The 26,852-nt window shown below is 38.4% G+C and overlaps 4 protein-coding genes across 15 annotated transcripts in view; 2 read left to right on the top strand and 2 right to left on the bottom strand.

Moving 5' to 3' along the window:
- The first annotated feature begins 447 nt into the window (after positions 1–447).
- On the top strand, positions 448–15,189 carry LOC109096912 (complement C1q tumor necrosis factor-related protein 4-like). 2 transcript variants are annotated; one of them, XR_006160461.1, is made up of 3 exons: positions 448–642; positions 6,671–7,867; positions 15,058–15,189. XR_006160461.1 is itself a non-coding variant. In XM_042760393.1 (2 exons), the coding sequence occupies exon 2, from the start codon at positions 6,676–6,678 to the stop codon at positions 7,792–7,794; it is 1,119 nt and encodes a 372-aa protein (XP_042616327.1). In that variant the 5' UTR covers positions 448–642; positions 6,671–6,675; the 3' UTR covers positions 7,795–9,756. The 2 variants fall into 2 exon arrangements, 1 of the variants encoding a protein (XP_042616327.1); XM_042760393.1 differs by lacking the exon at positions 15,058–15,189 and having other exon boundaries at positions 6,671–9,756.
- Positions 15,190–15,245: 56 nt separating this feature from the next.
- On the bottom strand, positions 15,246–17,771 carry LOC109096916 (NADH dehydrogenase [ubiquinone] iron-sulfur protein 3, mitochondrial-like). The gene is made up of 7 exons (XM_042760394.1): positions 17,619–17,771; positions 17,127–17,183; positions 16,943–17,040; positions 16,683–16,832; positions 16,378–16,503; positions 16,054–16,173; positions 15,246–15,510 (listed from the first exon to the last, which is right to left on the bottom strand). The coding sequence occupies exons 1-7, from the start codon at positions 17,671–17,673 to the stop codon at positions 15,349–15,351; spliced, it is 768 nt and encodes a 255-aa protein (XP_042616328.1). The 5' UTR covers positions 17,674–17,771; the 3' UTR covers positions 15,246–15,348.
- Positions 17,772–19,319: 1,548 nt separating this feature from the next.
- Positions 19,320–21,707, bottom strand: LOC109096434 (protein tyrosine phosphatase mitochondrial 1). The gene is made up of 4 exons (XM_042760395.1): positions 21,320–21,707; positions 21,099–21,179; positions 20,821–21,012; positions 19,320–20,081 (listed from the first exon to the last, which is right to left on the bottom strand). The coding sequence occupies exons 1-4, from the start codon at positions 21,464–21,466 to the stop codon at positions 19,950–19,952; spliced, it is 552 nt and encodes a 183-aa protein (XP_042616329.1). The 5' UTR covers positions 21,467–21,707; the 3' UTR covers positions 19,320–19,949.
- A 754-nt stretch (positions 21,708–22,461) lies between these two features.
- The window catches only part of LOC109096914 (CUGBP Elav-like family member 1), a 31,969-nt gene continuing 27,578 nt past the window's right edge, over positions 22,462–26,852 (top strand). For 6 of the 11 annotated variants that reach the window (XM_042760384.1, XM_042760382.1, XM_042760379.1 and 3 more), the window contains exons 1-2: positions 22,463–22,633; positions 24,366–24,408. The gene's annotated coding sequence lies outside the window, so the exon portion shown is untranslated. Of the gene's footprint in view, positions 22,634–22,689; positions 24,275–24,365; positions 24,409–26,852 lie in introns of those variants that run through there. The other 5 variants (XM_042760388.1, XM_042760381.1, XM_042760375.1 and 2 more) reach the window with 3 other exon arrangements.

Genomic DNA, 26,852 nt, shown 5'->3' with positions numbered 1-26,852 from the left:
CTATGATTATGTGCAGAGGTGTGAAATTACCACAGTTGTTGTGACAAAACTAAAACCTGTGTGTATTACAGTCTGTCATTGCACTTGGGTCTTGTGAGAAAATACTCTTGCATACATAGGAATAATGCATACAGCCGTTTTCATATTAAGTGCACATAGACACATGCATATTCACAAAATAAGATCATTAGAGATCATCATGTCCAGTTTGGTTTGCTCTTAAACAGATGTTTGCTCGTGGACAACAGGCAACACCCCTTGAGTCTCCCTATTGATAGCTGTTTGTTATGCTCCAGAGTCCCCCAATCAGCTTGCAGCTCCCCGATTGCTCTTAAATCCTCCAATGACTGTATTAGAGAGAGAGAGAGAGAGAGAGAGAGTGTGTGTGTGTGTGTGTGTGTGTGTGTGTGAGAGAGAGAGAGAGAGAGAGAGAGAGAGAGAGTGAGAATGTGCACGTATGAATGTGTGGGTGTGTGCTGCACCAGACATCAGCAGCAGGTTGAGAGCCGACACACAGAGGAAGCAAGAGAGAGAATAAAAGAATAAGGGGGGAGAAAAAAAAAGAGAAAGAGAAACAGACACTTCTTCATTCAGTCCTCTGAGAGAACTTCAAGACAGCTTTGTGCAGCTCTGACCACACAGGTAAGAACAACAGCATTAGGATGTGGTTTCTCTTTATCTCTCTCTATCTTGTGATGCAGTGGCGATCGCACCCAACTGCTTTGTATTCCTCTTATCTGATTGGTGTAAACACTCTATCAGAGGTGAAAACTTGTACAATTGGTATTATACCTCTCTGTGCTGCAGTTGACCTGATGTGTTACTGTCATTTAATGACCATATGAGATTAGGGGAATTGATCTACTTTTGTGATGATGCGCTACGGTTCTCTTTGATGCTGATGCTGTTATTGTTGAACATAGCAGAGAGCAGAGCTGCAACAGAGGTAAACCTTTGGATGGACGCTTTGAAAACAGCACATGTGGGGTTGATACTGACAAAGCCAGGTTGTACTCTCTCCACGCTCATATCTACATCACCTCGGGACAGCATGAGCGAGGGAGAGAGACAGAGAGGCTCTTTGTTGCTGATAGTGATCTGATACGCATCTGCACTGCCAGGGAGATTTCCCCGAAGACACTAAAAACCCATTCAGCTTCAGCATACGTGTGTGTGTGGAATGAGAAACTGAATATTTATACAGATAAACTCATTAAAATTGTATGAAATGACTATCTGGCTTCCCAATAAATGTCCATGTCTCTATTTATAGATGTTAGCATGTAGGTTAAGATAGAGGAAGGGTTTTGCATGTTTCCAAGGCAAAAATCAAACACTAAAGCATGCTGTTCTATTCACACCATAAGTCAAAGATGTTTTATTGTGCAAGGATCACTGTAAATGAAAACATTAATTAGCTTTGATTCATATCCACAGCATGTTTAATTGGATGCGTGGAGAGTGAATGCATAGAGTCTGTTGTAAGGACACATAACACTGAATTTATTATACAATTCCTGATGTATACAGCATATGTATTTATAGCATATTTCCAGACTAATTTCTTAGTTCTATACAATTAATGTAAATATTTTTAACATTTTCAAGTGCATAATGGTGTATTTGTTCGAGGTGTTGTTTTCAAGGACAGTGAAAGAATTTTTAGTTTTTTGCTTGTGGCATTGAGATAATTAAATAGGATGAGTCTGAGTGAGAGGTATTATTATTTATGTTTATTTTCACAATAGGCTGTGCATCACGTATTTAGTTGTAGTCTAACAGGAGAGGTGTTATGTTTTTATTGTTTTTTATTATTTGTACGCTGGGTCATTACCCATGTCACAGATGACAGATTACACACACACACATACAGGGCAGCAGGCGAGCTGTGCCGTTACCCAACTTTATTCAATTTGACTGCTGTAGATTACACAGTGAAATATTGAAGCAAGAAAAATATTCAAATTGATAGTAGCTCAATTTACAACCACTTAGTAGTCTAATGGAATGCTGTAACTGTGGAAAATGACTGATTCTGTCTGTCGCTGGGAGTTTCTGGAGATGCCAGCTGTCGGGTTCAAGCCCTCATTACACACACAGAGTTGTGACTGTCATCGTCCCAATATTTAAATGTCTCACTTGTCTTTTATCTTCCTCCTGTTCTACTTCTGTCGTTGACTCATAAAACTTTTTTTCTTTTTTTTTCTTCTGATCTCCAGCACCTATATCCTACTCTTCTGTAAAGACTGCTGTATTTTGTCTGTGTGTGTTTGAGATTTAGAGTGTGCAGCCAGAATAGAGGGTGTGTGTGTGGCTGAATGTTAAATGTAAGTGACAGTATCAGAGTGTGGTACCAAAGGCTGTTAGGGAAAGAGAGAGAGAAAGAGAGAGGAGATAACTGGGCCCCGGAGCATACACTCACAGGCACTGCACTCTTCAGTGTATGCCAACACTCTACAGACCCTCATTAAACACCACAGCCATGTCACAGACACTGCCCCTCATGTGCTGAGTGGAGTTTCACAAGCAAACTGAGGCCAAGTATGTCCACTCTTTACCTGCAATCACATTTTGCTTTAGATCACTTTAGTGCTCCTGTTGATGAATGTTAGTGTTTCATGTGATAAAAGCGATTATATCCACAGGTTGGAGTGTCAATAATGTATCGCATCTCTCAGCAAAAGCTTTGTGAATGCTACAAGCCACCTAGAATCGGTCCGTGGAGAAACAATTGGTGTCTGTTTGTATATTGTTGCTATAGTACAATTTCTGTGATGTAAGGGGGTATTTACACTTAGTCACTTAATGTGTTTTACATAGCTTAAAGTTTACATGAAGCAACAATTCTTACTGTCTACTCTATTGTGATCTATATTTGACTATTACATTTACATTTAATCATTTAGCAGATGCATTTATCAAAAGCGACTTACAAATGAGGACAATGAAAGCAATCAAAATCAACAAGAGAGCAATGATTTGCAAGTACTATAGCAAGTCTCAGTTTGCTTAAAGGGATAGTTCACCCATACATTGTGTTATAATTGTTGTTATTTTTGTTGGGGTTTTTTGCACATAAAAATATTATCATAGCTTCATAAAATTACGGTTGAACCACTGATGTCACATCATGGACTTTTTTGTTGATGTTCTTAGTACCTTTCTGGGCCTTGAACATGGTAGTTACCTTGCTGTCTATGGAGGGTCAGAAAGCTCTCAGATCTCATCAAAAACGAAGGTCTTACGGTTTTGAAACGACATGAGGGTGAGTAATTAATGACAGAATTGTAATTTTTGGATGAACTATCCCTTTAATGCAGTACATGTTGCAAGTTTTTTTTATTATATAATAAATAAAAAGAAATCACATAGAAAAGAAAAAGAATAGAGCAAGCTAGTGTTAGAGGCCTTTTTTTTTTGCTTTTGTTAATTGTATAATAAATAAAAAGAAAACAAATAGAATACAAAAAGATTAGAGAAGCTAGTGTTAGTGTCTTTTTTTAAAGAAAAGAATTAGAATAGAGAGTACTAGAGTTAGAGGGTCAAATAAAGATGGAAGAGATGTGTTTTTAATCGATTCTTTAAGATGGCTAAGGACTCAGCTGCTCGGATTGAGTTGAGCAGGTCATTCCACCAGCAGGGAACATCTAATTTAATAGTCTGTGAAAGTGATTGTGTGCCTCTTTGTTTGCAGGTAAAACATTAATGCCTTTGCAAGCCAGTTTGTAGCCAGTGCAAATTATAGATAAACAGAGGTGTGACATGCATTCTTTTTGGCTCATTAAAAATTAATCTTGCTGCCGCGTTGTGGATTAATTGTAATTTTACTACGGGGCCGTTGAATGCTTGAATCTGATTGGATGACGAACATTCTGAGGTGTGCAATTATTTTCTGGGAAACGCATGGCGAACATAGTTCCAGGCAGCTCTTTTGACCGCATTACAGTTCCTTATCACTTTACATAGTTAACTGTAATAATGGAAATTACAGGACTAACAAAAGCTACATGACAGACGATTTTCTGAAAGTAAATGCACATGACATTTCTCACTAGCCAGGTAATAACCGCGCTGTTTAGAACACTGTTGAGGGACGCACAGAGGTAGCCTTATTCAGGTTTACAGGTTTTATAGAACTGGCTGGAAGACCTTCCAAGAGAGCATTGCAATAGTCTAGCCTGGACAGAACAAGAGCTTGAACAAGGAGATGTGCAGCATGTTCCGAAAGAAAGGGCCTGATCTTCTTGATGTTGAATAAAGCAAATCTGCAGGACCGGACAGTTTTAGCAATGTGGCCTGAGAAAGTCAGCTGATCATCAACCATAACTCCAAGGTTTCTGGCTGTATTTGAAGGAGTTATGGTTGATATGCCTAACTAGATGGTGAAATTGTGATGAAACAATGGGTTTGATGGAACCACAAGCAGCATTTTCCCTAAATGCTGAGTGAAAAACACCAGTGTGTAGGGATGTGTTAATGATCTGAGTGAGTGCAGATACAACTGCAGGACAGATGGCTTGAAGGAGATGAGATGGAATAGGATCAAGCGGACAAGTAGCAGGATGATTAGAAAGGATGAGTTTGGAGACTTCTGCCTCAAAGAGAAAAGAATGTAAACGAGTGTATGCTTGCTAGTAAGATGTGCTTGACAGATTGTGGTGTGGAAAATTGTGCACTGATGGTTTTAATTTTATTAATTGAAGAATTTGGCAAAGCTGTTTGAGTTGATGAAGGAGGGGGAGGAGGAGGACAAAGGAGGGAGGAAAATGTTTTAAAGAGCATGTGAGAATTAGAAAATTTTTAAATTTTGTTATGATAGTATGTCCTTTTAGCAGTGGAGACATCAGCGACTATGAATCTTGTTGCATGTAAAGTTCACTCCTCATGAACGTCTGACATCAGAATTAACGAGGACTGTTTACACCAACACATATCTTTGGTCTGAATGAAATTATAGCCAGACTGTAGCCAGATGAAAATGGTTTTCATACAAACAGTGATGTACATAAGGAAACATGGGCAAGATATAAATGAATTAAACTGCATATACGGCATTTTTGATCTCAGCTGCTGCATATAAACATTTTGTGTTTTTGCTTCACTGAGCTGAAGGGTTTACTCTGCGTGTTCTCAAAGGACGTTGCAGTTCAGCATTCGGTGAGGAAAAAGGTGTAGCTGAGAACACAAGAAAGGCATTGACAAATATTGATGTCTTCCTCCCCAGTGTTCAGATTGTTAGGGCATGAAAGCATTGCTCAGCTAAAAATAGAGATCAAACAACAGGAGGAAAATGTTATTTTGTTGTTGTTACTTAACCCACCAGCACATTTGAATATCCTGTAAACACTCAGTCAAACATTAAATGTTAAACAAGTATGCAATCAGTAGTAAATGCTCCCAGGATATTTCATGAATGATTTACATGATACTAAGCCATTTAGCTTGAAACAGATTAAGGATGTGGATCACAATCATATAAAATCAAATATTTCTTAAATAAAATACACTTCTTATGGGTTAGATAATTGTTTTTAGGTCAGCTAAGACAATGATATTTTTGGAAAATCCTAACATATCCACCTACACATGCTGATTTACTCAGGTGTTTCACATAAATAATCTTAAAGTGTTCTAATACCAAACATAATGCAGGCATGACATTTTTAGCGTGGCTTAACTCAGTGTTTCATCCGTGAAACAGAAGTCCAACTTCTCTGGCATCTCAGGAGATCTCATTAAGAGAAAAAACCTCTTTACAATTTATCCTCTTTTCATTTTTATTCATATTTCAATGTGTCAAAGGGATGATGAGCTCCATCCATCATTAAATCAAACAGAAGCTTAAGGTTTAATGTCTTAATTCATGCAGCAGGCACCATCAACAGTATAATCTGTATCTTGAGGATGTTTAAGTCTATTAAGTAAAATGTGAAAACATACAGTAGCATTGCAGATTGTGTGGGACGGTTGTTCCAGTAGTGTGGGCGAAGGTCTAGTAAAACAGGGAAAGATGCTGTGTTGCTCCATTATGGATCTCTGAATTTGTTGATCTGGTATTAGAGACAAATTATGAAGGATATTTCACAGCATTGTTTAGAGACAATTACCAGGCTGCAATATCCCATGTACACAGTACATAGATCAGCAGATGGAGGGCTGGCGATATCTGTGTCACAATAAGAGGTACTGAATGCAACCTAAGCTCATTTGCAGTCTATGTGCAAATCTATAACAATCACTATACAACCCTTATAATATGAATCATTTGATGAATCACAACAAATGGGATCACTTCGGAGCATCTCTCTTGATTTAAATAAAAATGCTTCAGAAATGCATTTTAATACCATGATGTTTTTGTAATCTTTTTGTATCATCCTATTACAGCTTATCTCAGGGGGAAAAAAGAGAGAGGGTCTGATAATACAGCTCTCATCATGCTGTATTTACTAAAGGCACTGATCTGTTCTGTTTTGATCCCACCTCCCGCTGTCACTTGTGTGCATAATGAGTGCTCTTTTTTTGGAGATGATGTTTTGGCAATGAGCAGCAGCTATCATTTACAAACTTAGCTGTTTTAAATGAGATTGTTAAACGGTTTTTGTTTTGTTCACGGCTTTGTTGAAGATAATTAACAAAGTTGTTTTATTATTCTTTATTCCCTCTGCAGTTAAAATGTTGCCTGGTACCAGGCTCCTGCTGCTGTGTGTGCTGTGTTGTGTGACCACCACATGGGCATTTGCCCGCATGTCTGACGCTGTGGAGCTGCGGTCCGCGTTCTCTGTGGCACGTACCAGCAGCATGGAGGGAGGGCCGAAGATGGTTGTCACCTTCGACAAGGTGTATGTCAACATCGGTGGTGATTTTGATCCGAAGGCTGGCTTGTTTCGTTGCAGGATTCCAGGTGCGTACTATTTCTCTTTCACGGTGGGGAAGTTCCCGCGTCGAGACCTGTCGGTCATGCTGATGAAGAACCGCAATGAGGTTCAGGCGATTGTCTATGACGAGAACGCCGGAGAGGAGCGGAAGGTACAGAGCCAGAGTGCCATGCTGCAGCTTGATTTCGGAGACACTGTTTGGCTCCGTCTTCATGGAGACCCTCGCTACGCTATCTACAGCAACACGGGTCATTACACCACCTTCAATGGTTACCTTATCTACCCCGATGTATACGGCTACCAAGAACCCACACACAAAGATCATGACAGTGACCATCAACCACCAAAAACCAGTGATGGCTCATTGTCGGAGCATAAAAATATGAAAGAAGAGAGACAGGATGTAGAGATAAAAGAAGAGGACGGGAGTGATGGAGAGGAGGAAGATGACGAAAAGCAGTCAGCATTCTCAGTGGGGCGCACTCAGAGTATTGTGGGAGTAGATCAAGGATACCCTGAGCACCAGCCCATCATCTTCGACACAGAGTTTGTCAACATCGGCAACGACTTCAACTTGAGCTCCGGTATATTCAAATGCAGAGTAGCAGGAGCCTATTACTTCTCCTTTAATGCTGGCAAGCTGCCCCATAAGACCCTTTCAGTGAAGCTGATGAAAAACCATTTGGAGGTACAGACCATGATCTACGATGACAGCGACACTGAGAAGGCCCTGCAGAGCCAGAGTCTGATGTTGTCACTGCAGGCTGGAGATACTGTCTGGCTCTACAGTCACCAGAGGGATGGATTTGGTGCTTACAGTAATCATGCCAAGTATATCACTTTCACTGGCTTCCTGGTGTATCCCGATCTCCACCGAAGCCTTCCTCAGCAGCAGAAACCAGATAAGACACTGTAGGCCAGCCAAGGAACCAGTCAGTCTGGGTCTTTAGGAAGGTAAAAGTTTGGAGCAGCGCTTATGTGGAAAAAATGTGAGTTCCCTACACAAAATCTTCTACACTTTAGAGACTGAGTGTCACTCATCACTCCTGTGGTTTGATTTCATATTACAAAATCTCTCTAGCTCTTGTTTTCACCCTGATAATCTACTTTCAGGAAGAAATTACTAAATTAAGCAAGCAGCACCTGTGACAGTTTGGTTAAACAAGACCTCTACTCAGCATCCCTAAAGTCGTCATGAAACAGAAATTACGATCATCTTTTCTTCCCTATTGTGACAAAAAAAAAAAAATGTACGGTAGCACTTGATTTTGTCCATCGGAATTTATTGGATCGTTGTAGTTTGCTAATTGAGCGATATCATGTGAGTGGCAGGTTGCTGGATTATTGCCCAGCCGGAGCTTACAGAGGGATGCTATTGGGAGGGGACATTAATGTTTTTGATTAAGAATTACGATGGCACATACCATTTTTTTTTTTAGAAGTATGTGCATGGAAAATTCATTTATAATAAAAACTGTAACATTCCATAAAAAAATAAGAATTGTCCATTTTGATTTCATGGTGACTTTAAGGTCAATATAAAACATACAATATACAGCTTTACTGAACAATCTGAAATTCTCTTCAGAGGCAGTTCATTAGACAGCTCCGACTCAAAACTGTGTTTAAATACAAATATTAAATGCATGCATATTTCAAATAAGAAATTTTACTGTCTTTTAAGCTTTTGCATGAAAGATTTGCACGAGAGCAACGTCTTCTGCTTTTTCATCTATTATTTCCAGTGTAAAATATGGCACAAAAAACAGTGATGACAATGTTTGCATTCCTGTAAATCATGTAGTCATGTAGTCAAATTCATGCATTCAGTCAATAATCAGTCAGGTTTTGAAACAGCATGACACATTCAAACAGAGGACAGCATCTGTAAATTTACTATTGTAAGAATCACCCAGTTGGCCCAATGAAGGCATCCAATGGTGGTTGAAGGTTTCCAGCGTGTTCGGTCTATTTAATGTGCAGAGTAATTGCATTTAAAGTAAATTATAATCTAAATCCATTTTATTATGACCTTGAATTTAGGTTAGAATGCTAATTATTATTGATTGTCCTGATTATTCTATTTAACTCTTTAATCATATTGTACTTGTTCATTTGGATTCTTATAACACTTCTGAGTCTCACAACTCACAAACTCGTCAGTCTTGTTCATTAGACAGAGGCGACTGACTAATATTCTAGAAGGCCCATACCTACTTTGATCATTCTAGAATATATTACTTAGTCCCCATAGATCTGAACACACTTAAAAGAATGAATGAATAAATATTTATTGTCATTGTATACACCAGTGGTACAGAGCAACAAAATAGTGTTAGTGGCTCTTTAAGACACCAGATTTTTCATCTAATTAAGGTAAGACTATATCTAACCTGAGGTAATGAACATTACCATAGAACCAAGTTGAACAACTTAACCTCCTCTAATGGTAACTTTATATAATCATGCCATTGTTTGCCTTGTACACTTAGTTAGAATAATATTACAATAATTAAAATTTGAGGTTCACCAATATTAGATTGGTCACCAACAACACTGTTGCTCTAAATGGAAAACCCATTATTAGCTTCAACAGTCTAATAATACATGACTAATGCCAATGTGTTGGTCAGAGCTCTAAAACATCAGTTCCACCTAAGCTGCATTTTATTCTTTTACTAACCTGTGTGCAGATTTGCAGTGTTATGGACATTTATCATTTAGAGCAAGTCAGAACAAAATGTAGCAATTTATTATCAATCAGGTAAATATGTATTATGCCAGTCACATAGTCAATTAAGAGATATCAAATCAAATCAATACAAGACATCAAATCCTCATAAATAAATCTAAAGTAAAGGATGCATACCTGACTTAAAGGGGTCATGAAATGAGAAACCAAATTTGCCTTGATCTTTTGGAATATAAGAGGTCTTTGTACCATTAAAACGTCCTGCAAGTTTCATAGCTTAAGACGTCCTCCCCATTATAAACGAGCCATTTATTTAATCAAGCTCTAAATACAGCTCGTTCTGGATCCATGGTAAGAAGTGACGTTCCAACCATTTGCATATGACCGCCTCCAGCACAAGACAACTACGCTCATTTCGTATCGTTGTCGCGCCGCGCGCCTCACAAGTGTTCAGTCGACGGACAGCAAGTGGGTCTGTGTACAGGAAAATTACAATGCCACGCAGTATGGCGTTATTTCCCTGTCAAATGTCGAGAGCGCATTATTGTAGCGCGAAAGTACATTAATATAATGCGCGAGCGCGAATCTATCTGCTCGCGCGCGGAATATAATGCGCGAGCGCGAATCTCTGCGCTCTCAGATACACGTTGCTCTTGTAAGAATTTTCTCTGGGCTCGCTCAGAGAGTCAGCCTGCACTTAGGGTGCTTTCACATCTCTAGTTCGGTTCATTATGTCCGAACCAAGGGCAAACAATTATACATTGTAGCATTTTTCAGCTTTTTTGGTTCCTTTTCACACCACACTGATTGCTTTGGTCCTAACCAGTTGAAACGAACCAAAATGCAGTCACATGACAACATCCACATCACTCACTGGCCATGGCGTATTTCCTAAACTGCTTTTCGATTGGTCAGAATTTACGTTCGGGAAAATTCCAACATAAGAGGAAAAGCCAGCAAACAACACGGAAACAACACAACTATGGAGAGACAACTGTGCGGGCTAGTCTTGTCCCTGGGCATAATCTATTACATTGTTTGTATACACCACAATATGCAAACGATACATTTCTATAATGAAGCGCGGATGCGGCTTGAAAACAACATTCTAATGCACTGCAAACGGCGAGCGGGCATCGCTCGTAACTTCAAGCGTAGGCGTGCATTAATCCACGAGCTGCCATGCTAAAGTGCAAACTGTCAACAAACACTTCCTCATCCCATAATGCACAGCGCAGCTGACTACAGCAGCTGGTTTAGTCCAAAAATGATCAGTACTTTATGCAGTTGGGTCTGTTCGAGGTCGGATCACGTTCTCACCACAAACGTACCGCTCCAGAGTTCGTTTGAAAGCGTACCGAGACCACCTCTTCAAGCAGGTCTCGGTACGCTTGTTTGGTCCGCCTTTGGTGCGCACCCGAGTGCGATTGCTGCTTTCACACCTGCCCAAACGAACCGCACCAAAGGGGGAAATGAACTCTGGTACGATTCAACCGAACTAAATGAGGCAGGTGTGAAAGCACCCTTAAACCGTGTTCAGTGCAATCGCGAATCTCTCCTCTTCGCTTAAAGTAAGCGTGTATGTGCTTAGACTGTGTCCCGTGCATTCCCGCATGGCCAAGTACTCTTCTCTTCGAATTCTTTCTCTTTGCTCTTGGCATAAACGCTGTCAAAACGGCAACAACCAATCAGAAATAGGCTTCAACGACTGACCAATGAAAATGCGACATCGTACATGGAATCACCCGCTGCTAAACAGTTACGCTCAATCCACAAATGTTCTGGCTGGGGGTGTTAATAATTGATCCATAGGCACTGTTGTTAGCCAATCATAACAGTGGGCGTTAACACTGAACTCTTAAAGGGGAAACAACCTAAAAACAGACTGTTTGAATCAAAGGATGAGAAACAGGGTGGGAAAATGTCATAATTCACTACATTTTAAAAGTTGTTTTTTAAAAAAAAACTATAGTAATACTATAATTGCACCTAGGGAACCATAATAATAAAATAAAAAAAACCATGTCATGACCCCTTTAAGAAAAATACATAGTATGGAGTGTGTGGACACACTCTACACTGTGTGTCAATCTGGCTACAGAGGCATCCTAATCCTCTTGCAAAATTTCCTTAAGTACTCAGACCAAGACAAACATCCTCCAAATGGAGACAGGGACGATTAGAATTTGCATTAATTAAGGCCAAGACGTGGAGAATTTACACCTTTTGGGGACAGATGGTAATTTGCTTGAAAGACACTGGGAAAGGCACACCCTCTACAGTATTCTAGTCTACTTCTTGTAAGAATGAGACCATTGTACCAGTTGCACGGAGACAAATCAAATGATACCAAACATCACTTCATGTAGAACATTATATTATGCTGTTGACCATTCTGAGTGAGCTGAGTGAAGGGAAGGAAAGGTGAGGCACAATAAATTTAATGAAAATAAACAAAAATAAAAAAGTTTCCCAGGCACCTTCTCTCACTGAGATCTGGAAACAGATGTCTGTTTGTTAATACACTGTGATTATATTGTCCGTATCTCAGAAGATCAAAGTGTCTTAGGTTCTTCAAGTCTTACACTATGTTTGGACAGAAGCTTGGCCAAACATGGTACCGGCTGACAGATTCTAAAGGAACAATGATTTCATTCACTGCCAAATATATATAATTGTTCAACAAATATTGATGTTTATATTTTACAGAAAGAGAATCTATCAACGATATCGATCAGTTTGTATAATTCATATGGTTTATGTGTTTACAGCCATAAAGATTTATTTAGGTGATAAAGCATATGTAATATGAAGTGCACAGTTCCAAACTGTAAATACCTCTGTGTTTTTTTTTTTATCCATTTCTATATAAGTGTACGTTTTCATTTCTAATTCTGTGCCTGGTCTTATGTACTTTTCTGTATGGGTTTAATCTGATAAATAAACTTTGTGAAAGAGTGGTGGATAAGCTTTTCAATGTTTGTGCAGTATGCGATACCTTGTTAAGTGCCGTAAAAGTGGTTTCAGTGTATGCTGGATTCTTATTGTGGAAGAAGCCAGTCCTCAGAAGCAAGCCAAATAAAAACTCTGAATGTAAACACTTTCTTTCGTCTTGTATTTTTCCTGAGTGTAATCACATCTACAGTGCTGTCACTCCTACCAATTATATTTTAACCTTTAGAAGGATTTTTCTATGATAAATAAATTAAATTAAGTATTCAAATATCTGAATCGATTAAATATTTGAAAATCCCTGCTGAAAACACATTTTATTTTAACCTAAATCGGTTAAAATAAACCTAAAGGTATTTAATTACCTTAAGCAATAATGTTAACATGGTATGCCTTTGCATAGTTTTTGAATCCACATGAGCTTGATTGCACCCTGAAGGATGGATGCACTGTTTTCTTTCAAATCAAAGCTAAATACACGTAGAAACAATGCATCTTTGTGGCACGGATGACACAGAAGAGCATACGCAGCATACGGTGATGTGGAGAGACAAAGAGGAGACTGTTGACAAAGGAATTATTGAATAAAGTTGTTATTTTTGTTTTCTTCACTTACAAAAAGTGTTCCCGTCACTTCATGTAACCCAGATTGCACATCTGATGGCAGATGGAGTATTCTGACGATGCTTGTCATATTTTCCTGTACCTTGACACTGTTATTTACTTGGTAGTCTATGGGACAGTCACAGGCCTCCCGGTTTTCATCCAAAATATCTTAAATTGTGTTCCGAAGACGAACGGAGCTTTTACGGGTTTGGAATGACATGGGGGTAAGTGATTAATGACAAAATTTTCATTATGGGATGGAGTGTCCCTTTAAGCTAAACATTTTCAAACTTAAAGTCTCCATGCTCACAGCGTCCCAAACACAAATCATTTTTATATTTATTTATTTATATTTTCATTGTCTGGCTATCTGGGATTTCGGTATGGAGTTAAAGGTTAGGATTATAATTTTTTTTGTAGTATTATATCACATTGTGAGTGTATATTAGCACCTTTTGTTGTTTTCTCATGGTATCTGATAGAGCGTTTGGACACAGAAGCGGTGATACGCGACGTCAGACTTAAGTGGAACCACAAAAGATTATTTAAAAATATTTTTGTGTTAAATGAGAAGGTATTAAGTAGACATTAAAAATTGTAGCTTCAGAAATATTTTATTTGAGTCAACATAAAATTTATTACACATAAACATTTAGGCTACAACGGCCTAACATAAACTATGAAACAAAAAAGAAGATAATTTGAGAAACATCTCAGTGTTTTCTGTTCATACAATGATGGTCATTGGTAACCAAAACAGCCTTGTTTACAACAGTCTTCAAAATACATTATTCATGTTCCACAAAAGAAAGTAAGTCATTCAGGTTTGAGTAAATGATGACAGAATTATTATTTTTGTTTTTTGGGTTAACTATCCCTTTAATGTTTTTATTATTATCATTATTATTATTTTATTATTATTATTATTAAATGATACTAAATCTACCAGCAGGTGGCGGTAAATGTCTTTATGAGTCATTCATTCGAACGGATAATTCATTCAGGAATGAAGTAAACAGCTCTCTTTATGAATAGGCCTTTGAATCATTGATTTGCGAAACAATTCTGCTTTGTTACAATAGCTTTAAAGGTAAAGTTCTCTGAAAAACTGAGCAAAAACATAATATTGTGTTTAAAATATAACAATATTAACTTCTTATTTACTGAACTGTTATTTAAAATCACATTTAAACTCGTGAACAGAAACAGCACTCCTCTGATGTTACTCTTGCTGCTCGTGTGATGTCGCTTATCATGATATAAATATGAGACAATTCATACAGGGGCGTATTTTCCCCCAATATCTTGCGGTTTAGGGCATAACTGCATTTATGGAGTTGTTGCCCTGTATCATATTTGTCAACAGTCAACTGTATGAAATGTATGACAACATACATATTTGGGGGTTGGGATAGTGCGTTAACTGCGTTAAAATATTATAATCACGTTGTTTTTTCATAACTAATTAATTAAGTTAACGCATTAAACTGACAGCCCTAGTTTTAAGACATATGAATATGCTTTTGAATTTTTCTTGCCTCATGGGTTTACATTAACTTAACAAGCAAAGCGATTCAATATTAATTAAACTGTGTGTCTGTGAAACGTTGAGGAACCATCCTAGTAGTTTTATGCGTGCGTGAACGTCATGGCAATGTACAACACAAAGTACCTCACGCGGGAAACACTTAAGGCGTAAATGCATGTAACTAACATAAATCAAGCAAGCTAGTATGCACAGGCCACAAAGTGTTGGCGAAATAACACATTACTGGACCAGAGGGAATAACATGGAATTTTTTCAAGAAAACTTCTTGCACAAAATAAATTCAAGCACTTTCAAGGACATCTATTTATGTATGATTATTTTCAAAAACTTCACACGGCCTTGAATGGTTTTTTTTTTTTTTTTTTTTTTTTTTTTTTCAGATTCACAAACTTTCAAGGACCTGTGGGAACATTGAGTCTATTCTCCTGCATTCCTGACACTTTTTCAATTAAGATTAATAACATAAAACTATTTTTGTGTGTGTGTCTCTACATTTTTAACTAGTGTCAAGTGGTAGACATGTTTGCAAAAAAATGTCTAAATAAGAAATAATATGCAGAAACAGAAGCAGTTTTTGTTGTTTTATTTAGATTTAGCACAGTGTCTTATTTACATAAATACGTTCTGAGGGTGTGATTTGAACTCTAAAGGGTCACAGCACAGAGGGGGGGTTACTTTGCTGGTTTATCTCCAGACTCCAGCTTAGGAGCGTCTTTAGGCTCACGGTAAGCGGGGAACGCTTCCCATGGACTGTTCAGGTCAAACTTACGGAACTCCTGGGCGAGCTCAACAGGTTCAGCCACGACCCGCTTCACTTCATCATCATAACGTACCTGACAAAGAAGGAGAAGAAAAATATTCACCGTTAATGAATCCACACCCAGTAATGTTTAAAATTAAAACTGCTTTATTGCTCTATACCTTGGAACACACACTACTATTTTATAATAATTTTGAAAGAAGTCTATCAAGTTCATCAAGGCTGCAATTACTTGATCAAAATACAGTAAACAGCAATATTGTGAAATATTATTACAACTTAAAAAAATACCTATTGCGTATTTGAATATATTTGTAAATGTAATTTTTTGCTGTGAGGGCAAAGCTGATTTTTCAGCAGCCATGACTCCAGTTTTCAGAGTCACATGACCCTCTAGAAATCTAATCTGCTGATTAAGTGCTGAAGAAACATTTCTTATTCTTATCAATATTGAAAATAGCTGTGCGGTTTAATATTTTTGTGGAAACCATGATACATTTTTTCAGGATTTTTTGATGAATAGCAACAGCATTAATAGTGTAACAACAAAAACATTTCCGAGACAGAGAGACACCATTCAGTAAACAGCAACAGAGTTCATATTCAGTGCATCTACCTCAACGTATCCAGACAAAGGAAAGTCTTTTCTGAATGGATGCCCTTCAAATCCATAATCTGTCAGGATGCGTCTCAGATCTGGATGGTTTGCGAAGAAAACTCCAAACATGTCCCAAATCTGTAATGAAAAATAAGCCATGCTGCATGATCTCATGGACCATTCACAGTGTGTCATAGCAGGTAGGAATAAGCTCAGGGGCTCCACTGCATGAGCACTGCAGCTTGTGTCTGAGTATACTGTAGACAAAACAGACGTCTATGTTTGTAGTCTGTAAAATACAACGATTAAAAACTTGTTCATTGATCACAATAAGACACATACCTCTCTCTCATACCAGTCAGCTGCCCGGTGCACAGGCACAGAGGAGTCAAGAGGGGTCAACTCATCAGTGTAGGTCTTCAGTCGGATACGAGAATTATAACGCAGGGACAGCAGATTATACACTATCTGAAAAGGAAATAATTGGATCATCAATCCTTTGCAGAACAGTTTCTCAAATGTTTTATTTAGTTAAATGGATGAGATCTTCTCATGCTAATAACTTCTCCCATCAAGACTACCAAAGTATGCACCTTTGTATGCTATTTTTACATTAATATATAATGGAAAAAATAATAAAGAAACACCTCAAAGCGGCACTGCCTTGTGGGGACATCCACTGCTGTCAGGTCAGTCATGTTGTGGAACTGAGCGTTGGTGTGATCCTTCAAGAAGGTGAGAACAGGTATAATCCCTTCTGGGTGGATCATCACCTCCAGCTCATTAAAGCACGTCACCTAGAATTTAAACAGAACACTGTAAATGAGAGAATTATTTCTGAGGAGTGCATCTTCAATATGTATCACTAATCGCTCATCTGAAAACGATAAATTTGAGAATAACTGACCTGAACTTGTTGCACGTATTTGGGGAGAATCTCTGCAATGTATTCTCCAAACTCTGACAGCTGAGTGTGTGTCACTGGATCCTTGGGCCTTACAGTAGCTAAGGCAAAAACACATTTAAACATGAAAATCAACACCCCGCCCCGTTAACAACAACGACAAACCCAGTTCCCCAAATCTACTCACGTCTGGTTTCAGTTGTCGTTGTTCTTGTCTGGACAATCGCAGCGCCCTGTCTAGCAACTATGAGAGAGATTGAGAGGAAATTAATGCAGTACAGTATAGTGCTGCTGTCATGACAGGTTCAGATCAAGACATCAAAACCAATCAAATCAGCAGCTTGTGTCTGACAAATTCAACATGAATGATTCCTGCAATTTAACAAAAAAAAAAAAAAAAAAAAAAAAAAAAGTCCTTCTCCCTAGAGGCGCGATGTATTAATTTTAAGAATAAGAGAAGCATGATTGGCATAATTGAGATTCTAACTGTAAATCAGTCGACTCTGTCATTAGTGTTCAGTGTATGTACACTGTCTGCTGGAGCGAGAGGAAAGGTCAACAGCGGGGAAAAAAGCCTAACCGTAGAAGAGCGGGTTGTGGATCCTGCACAGAGTTAATAATGGTGATTACGTAAATAATCAGTCACGAAGGGGCAGTGCTGCTCTTGCTTATTTCTTACCGTTTAGACTTCTTCCAAAACCGCTGCGGACAAATCTAACCAAGGAGGCCGCCATCTTTACTCCCTCAGCGCGTCCTTCCTCGCGAGATCTGCGCGTGCTGACGCTGACGGTGCGTTTCACAGAGCGCTGCTGCCATCTTCAGATCGAGCCCTTCAAACCCTGTATAGTCTGACATTTGAAATAATACTCGGAAAGTCGATTGTTCGCATATGTGTTTTATGCTTTGTTTCATATTTGATACATCAGGCTTTTATGGCTCATATAACAATATATAGTGAGAATTTAGAGCTCACAAAAATAATTTTTTTCCCAGAGGCCCCAAATTAGCGAAAACAGGCAATTTAATGCAGTTGTAATTTAAGTTCGAAATTCTGATTGTAGTGTAAATAAATGAGATTTTGAATAAAATGCCTTTTAATTACTAATAACGTATGACATATCAGTCCATTAATCAGAGGGCAAAAAAAGCAATGTAATAGATTAGAATGTATACAATAGTTGTCTGAGCAAAATTTTGATCATGTTGATAATTTAGAGACACTAGAAATTCATGTTTTAAATATGGAATGGTACACCTTCCAGAGTTAAAACACTGTCCTGTGCATTTCACTAAAAAAGACCATCACCTACTGTTGTTTGTCATCATATTTATTAAAATGCATTGCAAATGGTCTCTCTCTGTTTCATTATAGTATTCAATCATAGAAAATGAATTAAGTGCATTGCCTCTTTTAAGCTACCAAGACAGGATTTCCTTCTAACCCACTGTTTACAATTATAAAATATCATGACCTTTTAGATAACATGCACAAAGAAACAAAACACCAGTTGCCAGATGCAGTCTTTTTAACAACTCCTAATACAAAGAAGCCAGTTAGAACCTCGGATATAAAAATAAAAATCTTTAAAAAACGACATCACTAACTCACAATCAAAAATGATTAATATTTGTAAATTCACTCAGGGTTCCCACTCTTTTTCAGTGATCATTTTCCAGGACTTTGAAGACTTTTCCAGGACATTTTCAATTTAATTATGGTGACAATGAAAGAAAAGGATCATGCCCTAAAGTAATATATTCGTCTCTACTGAAGTCTTTAAAAACATACAGTTTATAGCCATGACTTAACTAAAAAAAAAACAGCTCTTTAATATGAGCTCTTAATTAAACATTACTACAAATGATTTTCAGATCCAGTTTTATCACTATGCCAATATTGGCATGTGTCCTTCAAATATTTTTCAAATAAGTATTGCTTTAAAAGGGTCAAGTGAAAAATGAGTGAATTCTGATATTCTGAATTGCATATCACTGTTCATGGAAAGTATTATAAATATTTATGGAAGCATTGGAAGGCAGCAGCCTGTCAGCGAGTACTGAATTGAGTCTGTACCACTGATCTATATAATATAATATAATATAATATAGTGTGTTTTCGTTTTCATCAGTCGATGCACCAATCTTTATTTTTAGATGATAGGCCTACTATCTGTAGCCATTTAAAATTAGAGGCAACCACTGCATTTTAATCACAAGCCAAACAAAGATGCTGCATACATGACCAGTTTCCGATTTAATTTAGATTAACTTAGATGTAATTCAAAATCCGAAGAGAGAAAACAGAATGGTCTGACTTTAGCTTTGAAATTATGCTACATAAAACACACCTGCACAAAACAAAATCAGCAGACGCACTGAATGAGATGCAGATTCAAGCAGCAGCTTATAAACACTATTTTGATATTCATTATATGGAGGTATAAACTGTTCATTCTTGGCTAAAGGAAAACACAATTACATTTTTAAAAACATTTTCCAGGACATTTTACATTTTCTAAAATGTTCCATGTGTTTTCCAAGACTGGAAAGTAGTCATCAATTTTCCAGGATTTACAGGACACATGGGAACCCTGTCACTGTCTAAAGCGCTTGTGGCTAAAAGGGATACAGCTACGGCCGGAAGTTAACAATAAATTAAATTCTCTACCTATTAGACCGTGTTTTATTAGCGTCTACACCTACCCCAACCCTAAACCAGCTGCAGCTGTATCCATGCTAGCCTTAACTGTCCAAAACAGAGGTCACCCCGAGTTTGGTGACCCCTGATCTAAAACATCTGATGTAACAGAAATAACAACAATATTGTTTTATTCACAGTGTAATCCAGATGGATGTTATTATAGCTTTAAGTCTGCTTTTATGTACAGTACACTAATTATTAAAAGAATATATAGAAAAATATGCATTCCAACAAGGAAAAACAACTTATTAAGGCTCTACAATATATCAGATTTAGCATTATTCTCTGCATTTGTACACTGTGTGTCTTCTAGCTGGACTCTGAGCCGCACACTTGCTTGTAGTACTCCTGCAGAATCTCCAACTGGGCTGAACGGATCAGCACATGAGGCCGGACCGAGGCCAGCATCTTACAGGCCTCCTCTGGACTCCAGCAGTGTAGCTGTGAAAGAAAAACAAACATTTAACACACGGCTGTAACCACTATAGACTCTGAGAATGAGGATATCTCCCTTCAGTAATCATAAAGGGACAAACTTCCCCCTCCCCCTCAATATTTGATATTCTCATGCTGCTTTTCTGCACTCCTTTACCAACAAGATCTTTTTGTTGTTAGGATGACAAAAAGTTTCAAAGTTACATTTTTAGTCTGGTCTGATCTAATAGCACTCATTAAAGTTTTAATGTTGACTGAGTGTGAGTTAAGACGTAAGTAGCTAAACATTTAATATTACCGTTTTACAATAGAAATGCAGTAATATGCATTACAAACTACTTAATTTAATTATTAAATTCCTTTAAATAAGGACCCCCCCCCCCACCCTGTCAAAAAGGAACAAATTCAAATAAACAATATACTTACGTCTCTCAGTGGAATTGTGTATGGTTTATTCTTAAAAAAGGAGAAATTAAGCTTAGGTATAAAAGTCCCTTTGAATTCTGCGTATGTGGGTTTTATGTAGTGAAGTGATCAGCATGAATTGACCGATATCGTTTTTTCCTCTCCAAAATTTTCCACCAACAATATTAAGAGACAAAAGATTATAAATACTCAATGAAAAAAGTATAAATAAATATGCAATCACACAATGACAAATACTGTTCACAGTGGTGACCTATGAGCTGTGACATAGAGCTGCTGGCTCTGTTATTGTTCATGGTGCATGCAGACTCAAACCCACCCTGATGAGGTATGCGGCTGCAATAGTTGCACTGCGTGAGCGGCCAGCCTTGCAGTGAATATAGACACTGGTGCCCTGCTCTCGATGTTTCAAGGCAAAGTCCACACCACTGTGAATGTGCTCTAGGCTGGGAACACCTGTCAGGTCCACCGTGCTGAGTCTGATCTGGTCAACGCCAACCGCTCGCCACTCCTGTTATATAACCAACAGAAAAAAAAAAGCATCCTTAGATGTGATTATGGTTGGTAATGAGTGACAGAGCTGGCAGATGCACTTACCTCAGCTGAATTGCAGAAATAGTTTGTCTCATATTCTTCATTCATAGTAATAACTCCTCTGACTTTCTCTTTTTGGACCAACTAAAGCCAAACGAAAGAGGCGTTAGGTCAGTCCCGAAACAGAACTGGAATTGGATACTGTGGTATTTTATAAATATGGTAGTATCGTTATAATGATCAGATAGGTAATTATCATAAATACTGTAAATGGCAACTCTTACCTCCTCTGTCATTGACCTGAATGGAAGAGCACCGAGAATGACAGTAGGGTCCACGCGATTATACCACTGCCTGGAAGTGATCTTCTCCATGACAGCATTGTAAGCCAGTGTGGGATAAAATAGAGTCCTTGCTAGAACACTAGACATCGTTCCTCATGTAAACAAGCCACATGAACAACTTCAAACGCGTCGCAGGAGCTTCATTCTCACTCCTCTTCATAAACACTTTACATGAAAGAGCTTTTTCTTCGACGCTTATTACAGATCCTCTACATTGCCATCTTCTGTTTCGGAGGTTAATTTGCTGGACACGGATTGGGAAAGAGAATAAATTCACCGAACCAAGAACGCCTTTAGCCTCGGACCAGATGCCATACTGAAAAAACACATTATATGTGAGGAGACTTATTAAAGTCATGGCCTACATTTGTTAAGAGTCTCGTGTCATTTTGCAGGTTATTGTGTTAATGTTTATACATGAACATCAATTAATACATTTTATGATAATGTACACTTATACAAAATACTACAATGCAGCGTAAAAGAGGCAATAATGAACACCGGCAGAATGTTAAATAAAAAAGAGATATGTGTTATGTCTTAGTTTATTCGTAATGTTCTAGTTGCACGTGCACAGTACTCCAGTAGAATGCAAACCTCTTTTTTAAGGATAAAGCCAGGATATGGACATCAGTTCGATTTTGTGCATGTAAACGTGGTTAATGTCCTTATTACAGTGTTTCCTTATGATTCTGAATGCTATTATAGTGTATTTTATTATTAAACCCATAATATCACCAACACAACTGCACAGACATTAAAAGCAGACTTCACATTAACCAGTCTGCCAATTACACACATTAGATGTTTATCTGCATGCAGACCTCTTGGGCTTTTATTGACTGGAATGACCACGTGAGAGAAACGCACATCTCTCCCTTAGATAAGGGGGAACGCATTCCAACCAATTGCTTTTAACTATTGTTTTAAGTATTTATATACGAATGTATCATAAAAGACTAACAGAAATTGTTATTATAGACGTGTCTATCAACGTTTTGACACCAAAAGTACACATTTATCCAATCCATTTCGACAGAGGCTCCACCCCGCTCCCCTTTTAATAAATGTGATAGTGCACGCAGGAAAGACAGCCATTTTGCACCGTCCCTCTTCCACCCAGAAAGTAGGTTGTCGTGGGAAGACGTAATCAGAGAAAACTACTAACTCACAAATCCCACTGCACAATCATTCCCCTGTGTCAGCACACCATACCTACTCAGTTACCTCCGTTTGCAAAAGGGGGCATCGAGGGTAAGTGTTGATTTTTGTAGCTGCGCGAGCTAACTGCTGGTTGTTTACGGTCGCTAGCACGCGCTAACATGCGTCATTATGTAAGGGCAGCTCGACCACCGCGCGCCCACGGGGCTCATGTCGCTTACAGATCCTGTTTGACCAGCAGTGCATGCACAGACTGCGTCGAGAGTTAGCGAAACTTGTGTAACTTCGGCGCGCTGTTCCGCTAAGTTTAGCATCACTGAGAAGCGTAACGATGCAAAGCAGTTAAAAAGATGCAGGTGAAGAGCAGGACTCGGGACAGGTCGCTCCCTGTGTTGCACACGCGGTCTTTACATCGCATGTATTCTCACTGCGATCGCTCTCGAAATTAACAACCTAGACGTCCTAGTAGCGTTAAGATTTTAGCACAGAAGGCCTGTAATGCTCCCCATTTGAAAGAGGCTCCTTATGCACCTAAAATGCAACTTTGTGGCTTAATCTCATGTCCATCGAAAGAAGGAATCGATCCCAGCAAAAGTTATCCGAGCACTCGCAGCGAATGGAAATGTCTCTGACTGATAGAGCTTTTACTTTCTTGTTTCAACGCTAACGTGCTAAAAAAAAAAAACCATCAGCACACCACACGGAACTGCTTCTGAGGCCTTCACATTCAGTGTCAGCGTCTGTCTAGCTTAGTTTGCGAGTGCACATATAGCTGAGTCTAAGTCTGTCAATAGAATGTGTTAAATGTGGTGAGAGGTGTTAGTCTCTGGCCTCCTGCTTCGAGCTCAGAGGCCTGTTGAACAGAAATCTGCTGATGTTCAGGAGTGTCACGTGAGCTATCACTATCATTTGATAAGAGCTTCATAATGGGCGATTGTGCGTTTACTTCCTAGCCAAAACCTGTGTGGAGGTGTAAAGCTCTTTGAAAGTGACTTGAGGAATCCATAAAGTCGCATTATATTGACAGGACTTATGTAGTGGTAATCTAATGTGGACTCTGTCCTGTTGGGAATGCTTTATCATGTTAGCAGTGTTGCGACCTTCAGTTGTAGTTTGGTATAGAAATAACGAGTTATGTCTAGAATGGGAGCCTTGTGGGTAAAAGCTTTTCAGGAAAAAGAGAACATGGGTTGATAATACTCTATTGAATAAGAACTCTGCCGTGAAGAGCAAGAAGGCCCGTCTTGCTTGACGTGATTGCTTGTAATGGGCTCTTTGGTGTATTTGTGTACTTGGGCTGTGTTTGATAATGAACTTTGTTTTTTTAACCTAGTTGACATTGTTAGGTGAGGTTAATGGGATATTTTATCCTGATATACCACAGCTAATATGTATTGACGCCTTTAAGCATACAGGAAACGCCCAAAATTGTGAGGAGAAAGTAAAAATGTTGCACTGAAGGTTTATATTATCTTAATGTATACATAGGGGCAATATATGCCTGTATTGTGTTTTTGCATGACATTAGGCTTCGTTAGATAAAGCCAGTGGTAACTGACCTGTTCAGGCCTTATCAGACATTGGCAGGATGTACAGCATTGACTCTCTTGTAAAATCTGTCTGTCTCCGTGGCTTGATTGTGAAGGGAAACAACCCAACTCTAATAGAGCCGGTATAAATAATACACCAAGACAGCAAATTAGCCCCTGTGTCTTTCTCAGCATGGTAACGGAGGTAAAGGACAGCAAGTCCACAAATACTGGGAATCAGCACAGATGTTCATTGATAAAATGCCAGTCTAACCGTACGGCTGTTCTTTCTACAGATTGACGGGAGCAACATTTCAGAAAAGCAAGGCCACAGAGAGGGTAAGTGTTTCTCACTTTTGTGTTAGGATGTGTTACAGTCGACTTTATGTTAAGCAAGATGTCACAGCGTTGTGCGTGAATGTGGGAAAGGTAGGTATTCATATTCCAAATAACTGCCGCTCAGAACATGATTTGACTAGAATCATCAGACAGCACGCTCAAAGCCAACAGATTAGTTTGAGAGGTTGCCTGATGAGAACTGCATTGTGTATAACAAAACTACTATACTGGTTCTTAAACTTCGCTTTCTATTCACCTCTCTGTCATAGAAATTAACAGTTGTGGCCTGTGTTCCTCAGACTATTTGGATGTTCGGTGCGTGTAGTTCCTAGAGTATTGAACTTTTAACGAGAGCCACTAGCGTCATATCTGTAAACCCTTATACTACAGTGCAGCTAGTGTTTGGATAATTAGTGTCAGCTTGAAATAATAAAGTATTAGTCACGCCTGTGGAGGTTAGGGGTGTAATGGTACACGTATTTGTACTGAAAATTTTCAGTATAGGTCTTTCAGTTCATTATGCATGTGTACCGAACAAATACAGCGTTGGTTTAACCAATGCATGAGCAGAACTTAATTGGAAACTTCCTTTTTATATATATTGTTACTTTTGAGAAGAAAACAAAGTCTCATCTTTCAAATGATGTCCTTTTTTCAGGAAATTCAAACAATAGAAATGCCGTAGACACGATGTGGTGCGACAGTCACTGTATAAACGCGTCAGTTCAAACGGCAGCGCTGAGTGCGAGTGAGCGTGATCATCGCTTCCTATTTACTAGTTTTAATGCAAAATAATATGAATGAACTTCTCGTACCTCACCGTTTCAACCACAGAAACACGTCAATAAAACAGCTTGTCAAAAAAATTGTGTAGCATTTCAATTAGCTCAGGCAAGTCATCAGTGTCCACAGCTCATTAGTTTGCTATAGAGAAATGAAGTACAGAGCAGAGCATTTCACAGATTTTACTTTACCTGTTAGTGATGTCTTATTTAATGTTTAAATAAATCCATTATGAAACGAGTTATGACAGCCACTGTGTATATTTCAGCAACAAATATAAATTAAGTTATTTTAATTTCTAAACTGCATTGTGCAATATACATATTTGCATACATTTTTTTTGTATTATTATATTTATAAAATAAATAGTAATTAAATTGATGTTTGGGCTCTGTTGTTAATTGTAATCTTATAGTAATGTTACAGGGCTTCCTGTAGTTTAGAACATAAGCTGAGGTAGATTTTTTTTTTTCCATCAGAAAAGAAATTATAATTTAATTTATTTAAATAAAGCGCAATTTGTTCAGTAAACTACTGTTTAAAAAAAAAAAAAAAAAAAAAATATATATATATATATATATATATATATATATATATATATATATATATATATATATATATATTAGTTTTTCCCTCTGCTGCACCGAAACCATACTGAACCATGATGTCAAAACCGAGGTACATACCAGACTGCCTTGTTTGTGTACCGTTACACCCCTAGTGGAGGTCCTATGTCATTTAGGATTTCGCACCTCCATTTCTGTCAATTTGTTGTGTTATTAGAGAGCTACATGAAGCAAGATTGCATGAAATGAACTCTCTGTTCCTTAGTGTTTAGTGCTCAGAATTGAAGAGAAACTGTTTCCTTGGTTACTTGTTAGCGCACACACACCCTTGTGTGTTGATGCTGCTACAGAGGGCTGTTCTTTGCAGTTGGATTTTTGTCCTGCATGGCAACACCTCCATTATCTGCAGCTGCGGGCTGGCAATTCCAACAGACTCTGTACTCATGTTTGTGTGGATTTACATAAATACTACTGAGAGATTTCAGAAGAGTGTTCGACAGGAGGGTCTAGAGTGCAGTTGTTGTTGTGAGTTTGCGAGCACTTCGTGCAACGTCAAGGGGGTTTATGTCTCCGTTACAGGGGGGAGGGATGTGTGTCAGAGTGCAGGCTCTTTAAAGAAGCCATCAATCATCTGCAGCTTCACCTTTAAAAGACTTATGAGGAGACTAAAATACTTGTACTGACTGAGCTACTGAAAGTCTTGAGTTTCGTTTTGTACTTAACATAGGCAAAAAGCTTTTTGGCTTTGACTTCTGTCAGATTTCGCTGTAGTAAGTTCATGTCTGACAGTTGCTGCGCCATGGCAGCTGTTAAATTGTGACAGTGCCCTCCAGGAGATTGTAACCACATGGAGGTCAGCAGCACCTGTCGGGAACATTCCAGTTTGTGCGCCTCCTAATGCGAGTAATGAATGCCATTAAATCCCCAAATAATTATTCCTATACATTGAAACTGTTCCAATATATGACACTATTGTGTTTTTTTTTTTTTTTTTTTTTTAGTATTGCATGTAGTGAAGGGACTATATCTTGTAGTATGTGTGGCTTCAATGTTTGTGCTGCACATGTTTAAGTGGATAATGTTTGGTCTGTATCA

Source organism: Cyprinus carpio, chromosome A7 (assembly GCF_018340385.1).
Source record: "Cyprinus carpio isolate SPL01 chromosome A7, ASM1834038v1, whole genome shotgun sequence".
Classification (NCBI taxonomy): Eukaryota; Metazoa; Chordata; class Actinopteri; order Cypriniformes; family Cyprinidae; genus Cyprinus; species Cyprinus carpio.
Note: the sequence above shows the minus strand (reverse complement) of the source record. Positions and strands in the feature narration are given on the sequence as shown.

Coding starts and splice junctions, on each gene's coding strand:
- LOC109096912 (XM_042760393.1), top strand. CDS start 6,676: ATGTTGCCTGGTACCAGGCTCCTGCTGCTGTGTGTGCTGTGTTGTGTG.
- LOC109096916 (XM_042760394.1), bottom strand. CDS start 17,673: ATGGCGGCCTCCTTGGTTAGATTTGTCCGCAGCGGTTTTGGAAGAAGT. Junction 17,041..17,126: donor AACGACAACTGAAACCAGAC/GTGAGTAGATTT, acceptor TTTTTGCCTTAG/CTACTGTAAGGCCCAAGGAT. Junction 16,504..16,682: donor CAAGGCAGTGCCGCTTTGAG/GTGTTTCTTTAT, acceptor TTTCCTTTTCAG/ATAGTGTATAATCTGCTGTC.
- LOC109096434 (XM_042760395.1), bottom strand. CDS start 21,466: ATGTCTAGTGTTCTAGCAAGGACTCTATTTTATCCCACACTGGCTTAC. Junction 21,013..21,098: donor ATTTCTGCAATTCAGCTGAG/GTAAGTGCATCT, acceptor GTTATATAACAG/GAGTGGCGAGCGGTTGGCGT. Junction 20,082..20,820: donor CAGCCGCATACCTCATCAGG/GTGGGTTTGAGT, acceptor TTTCTTTCACAG/CTACACTGCTGGAGTCCAGA.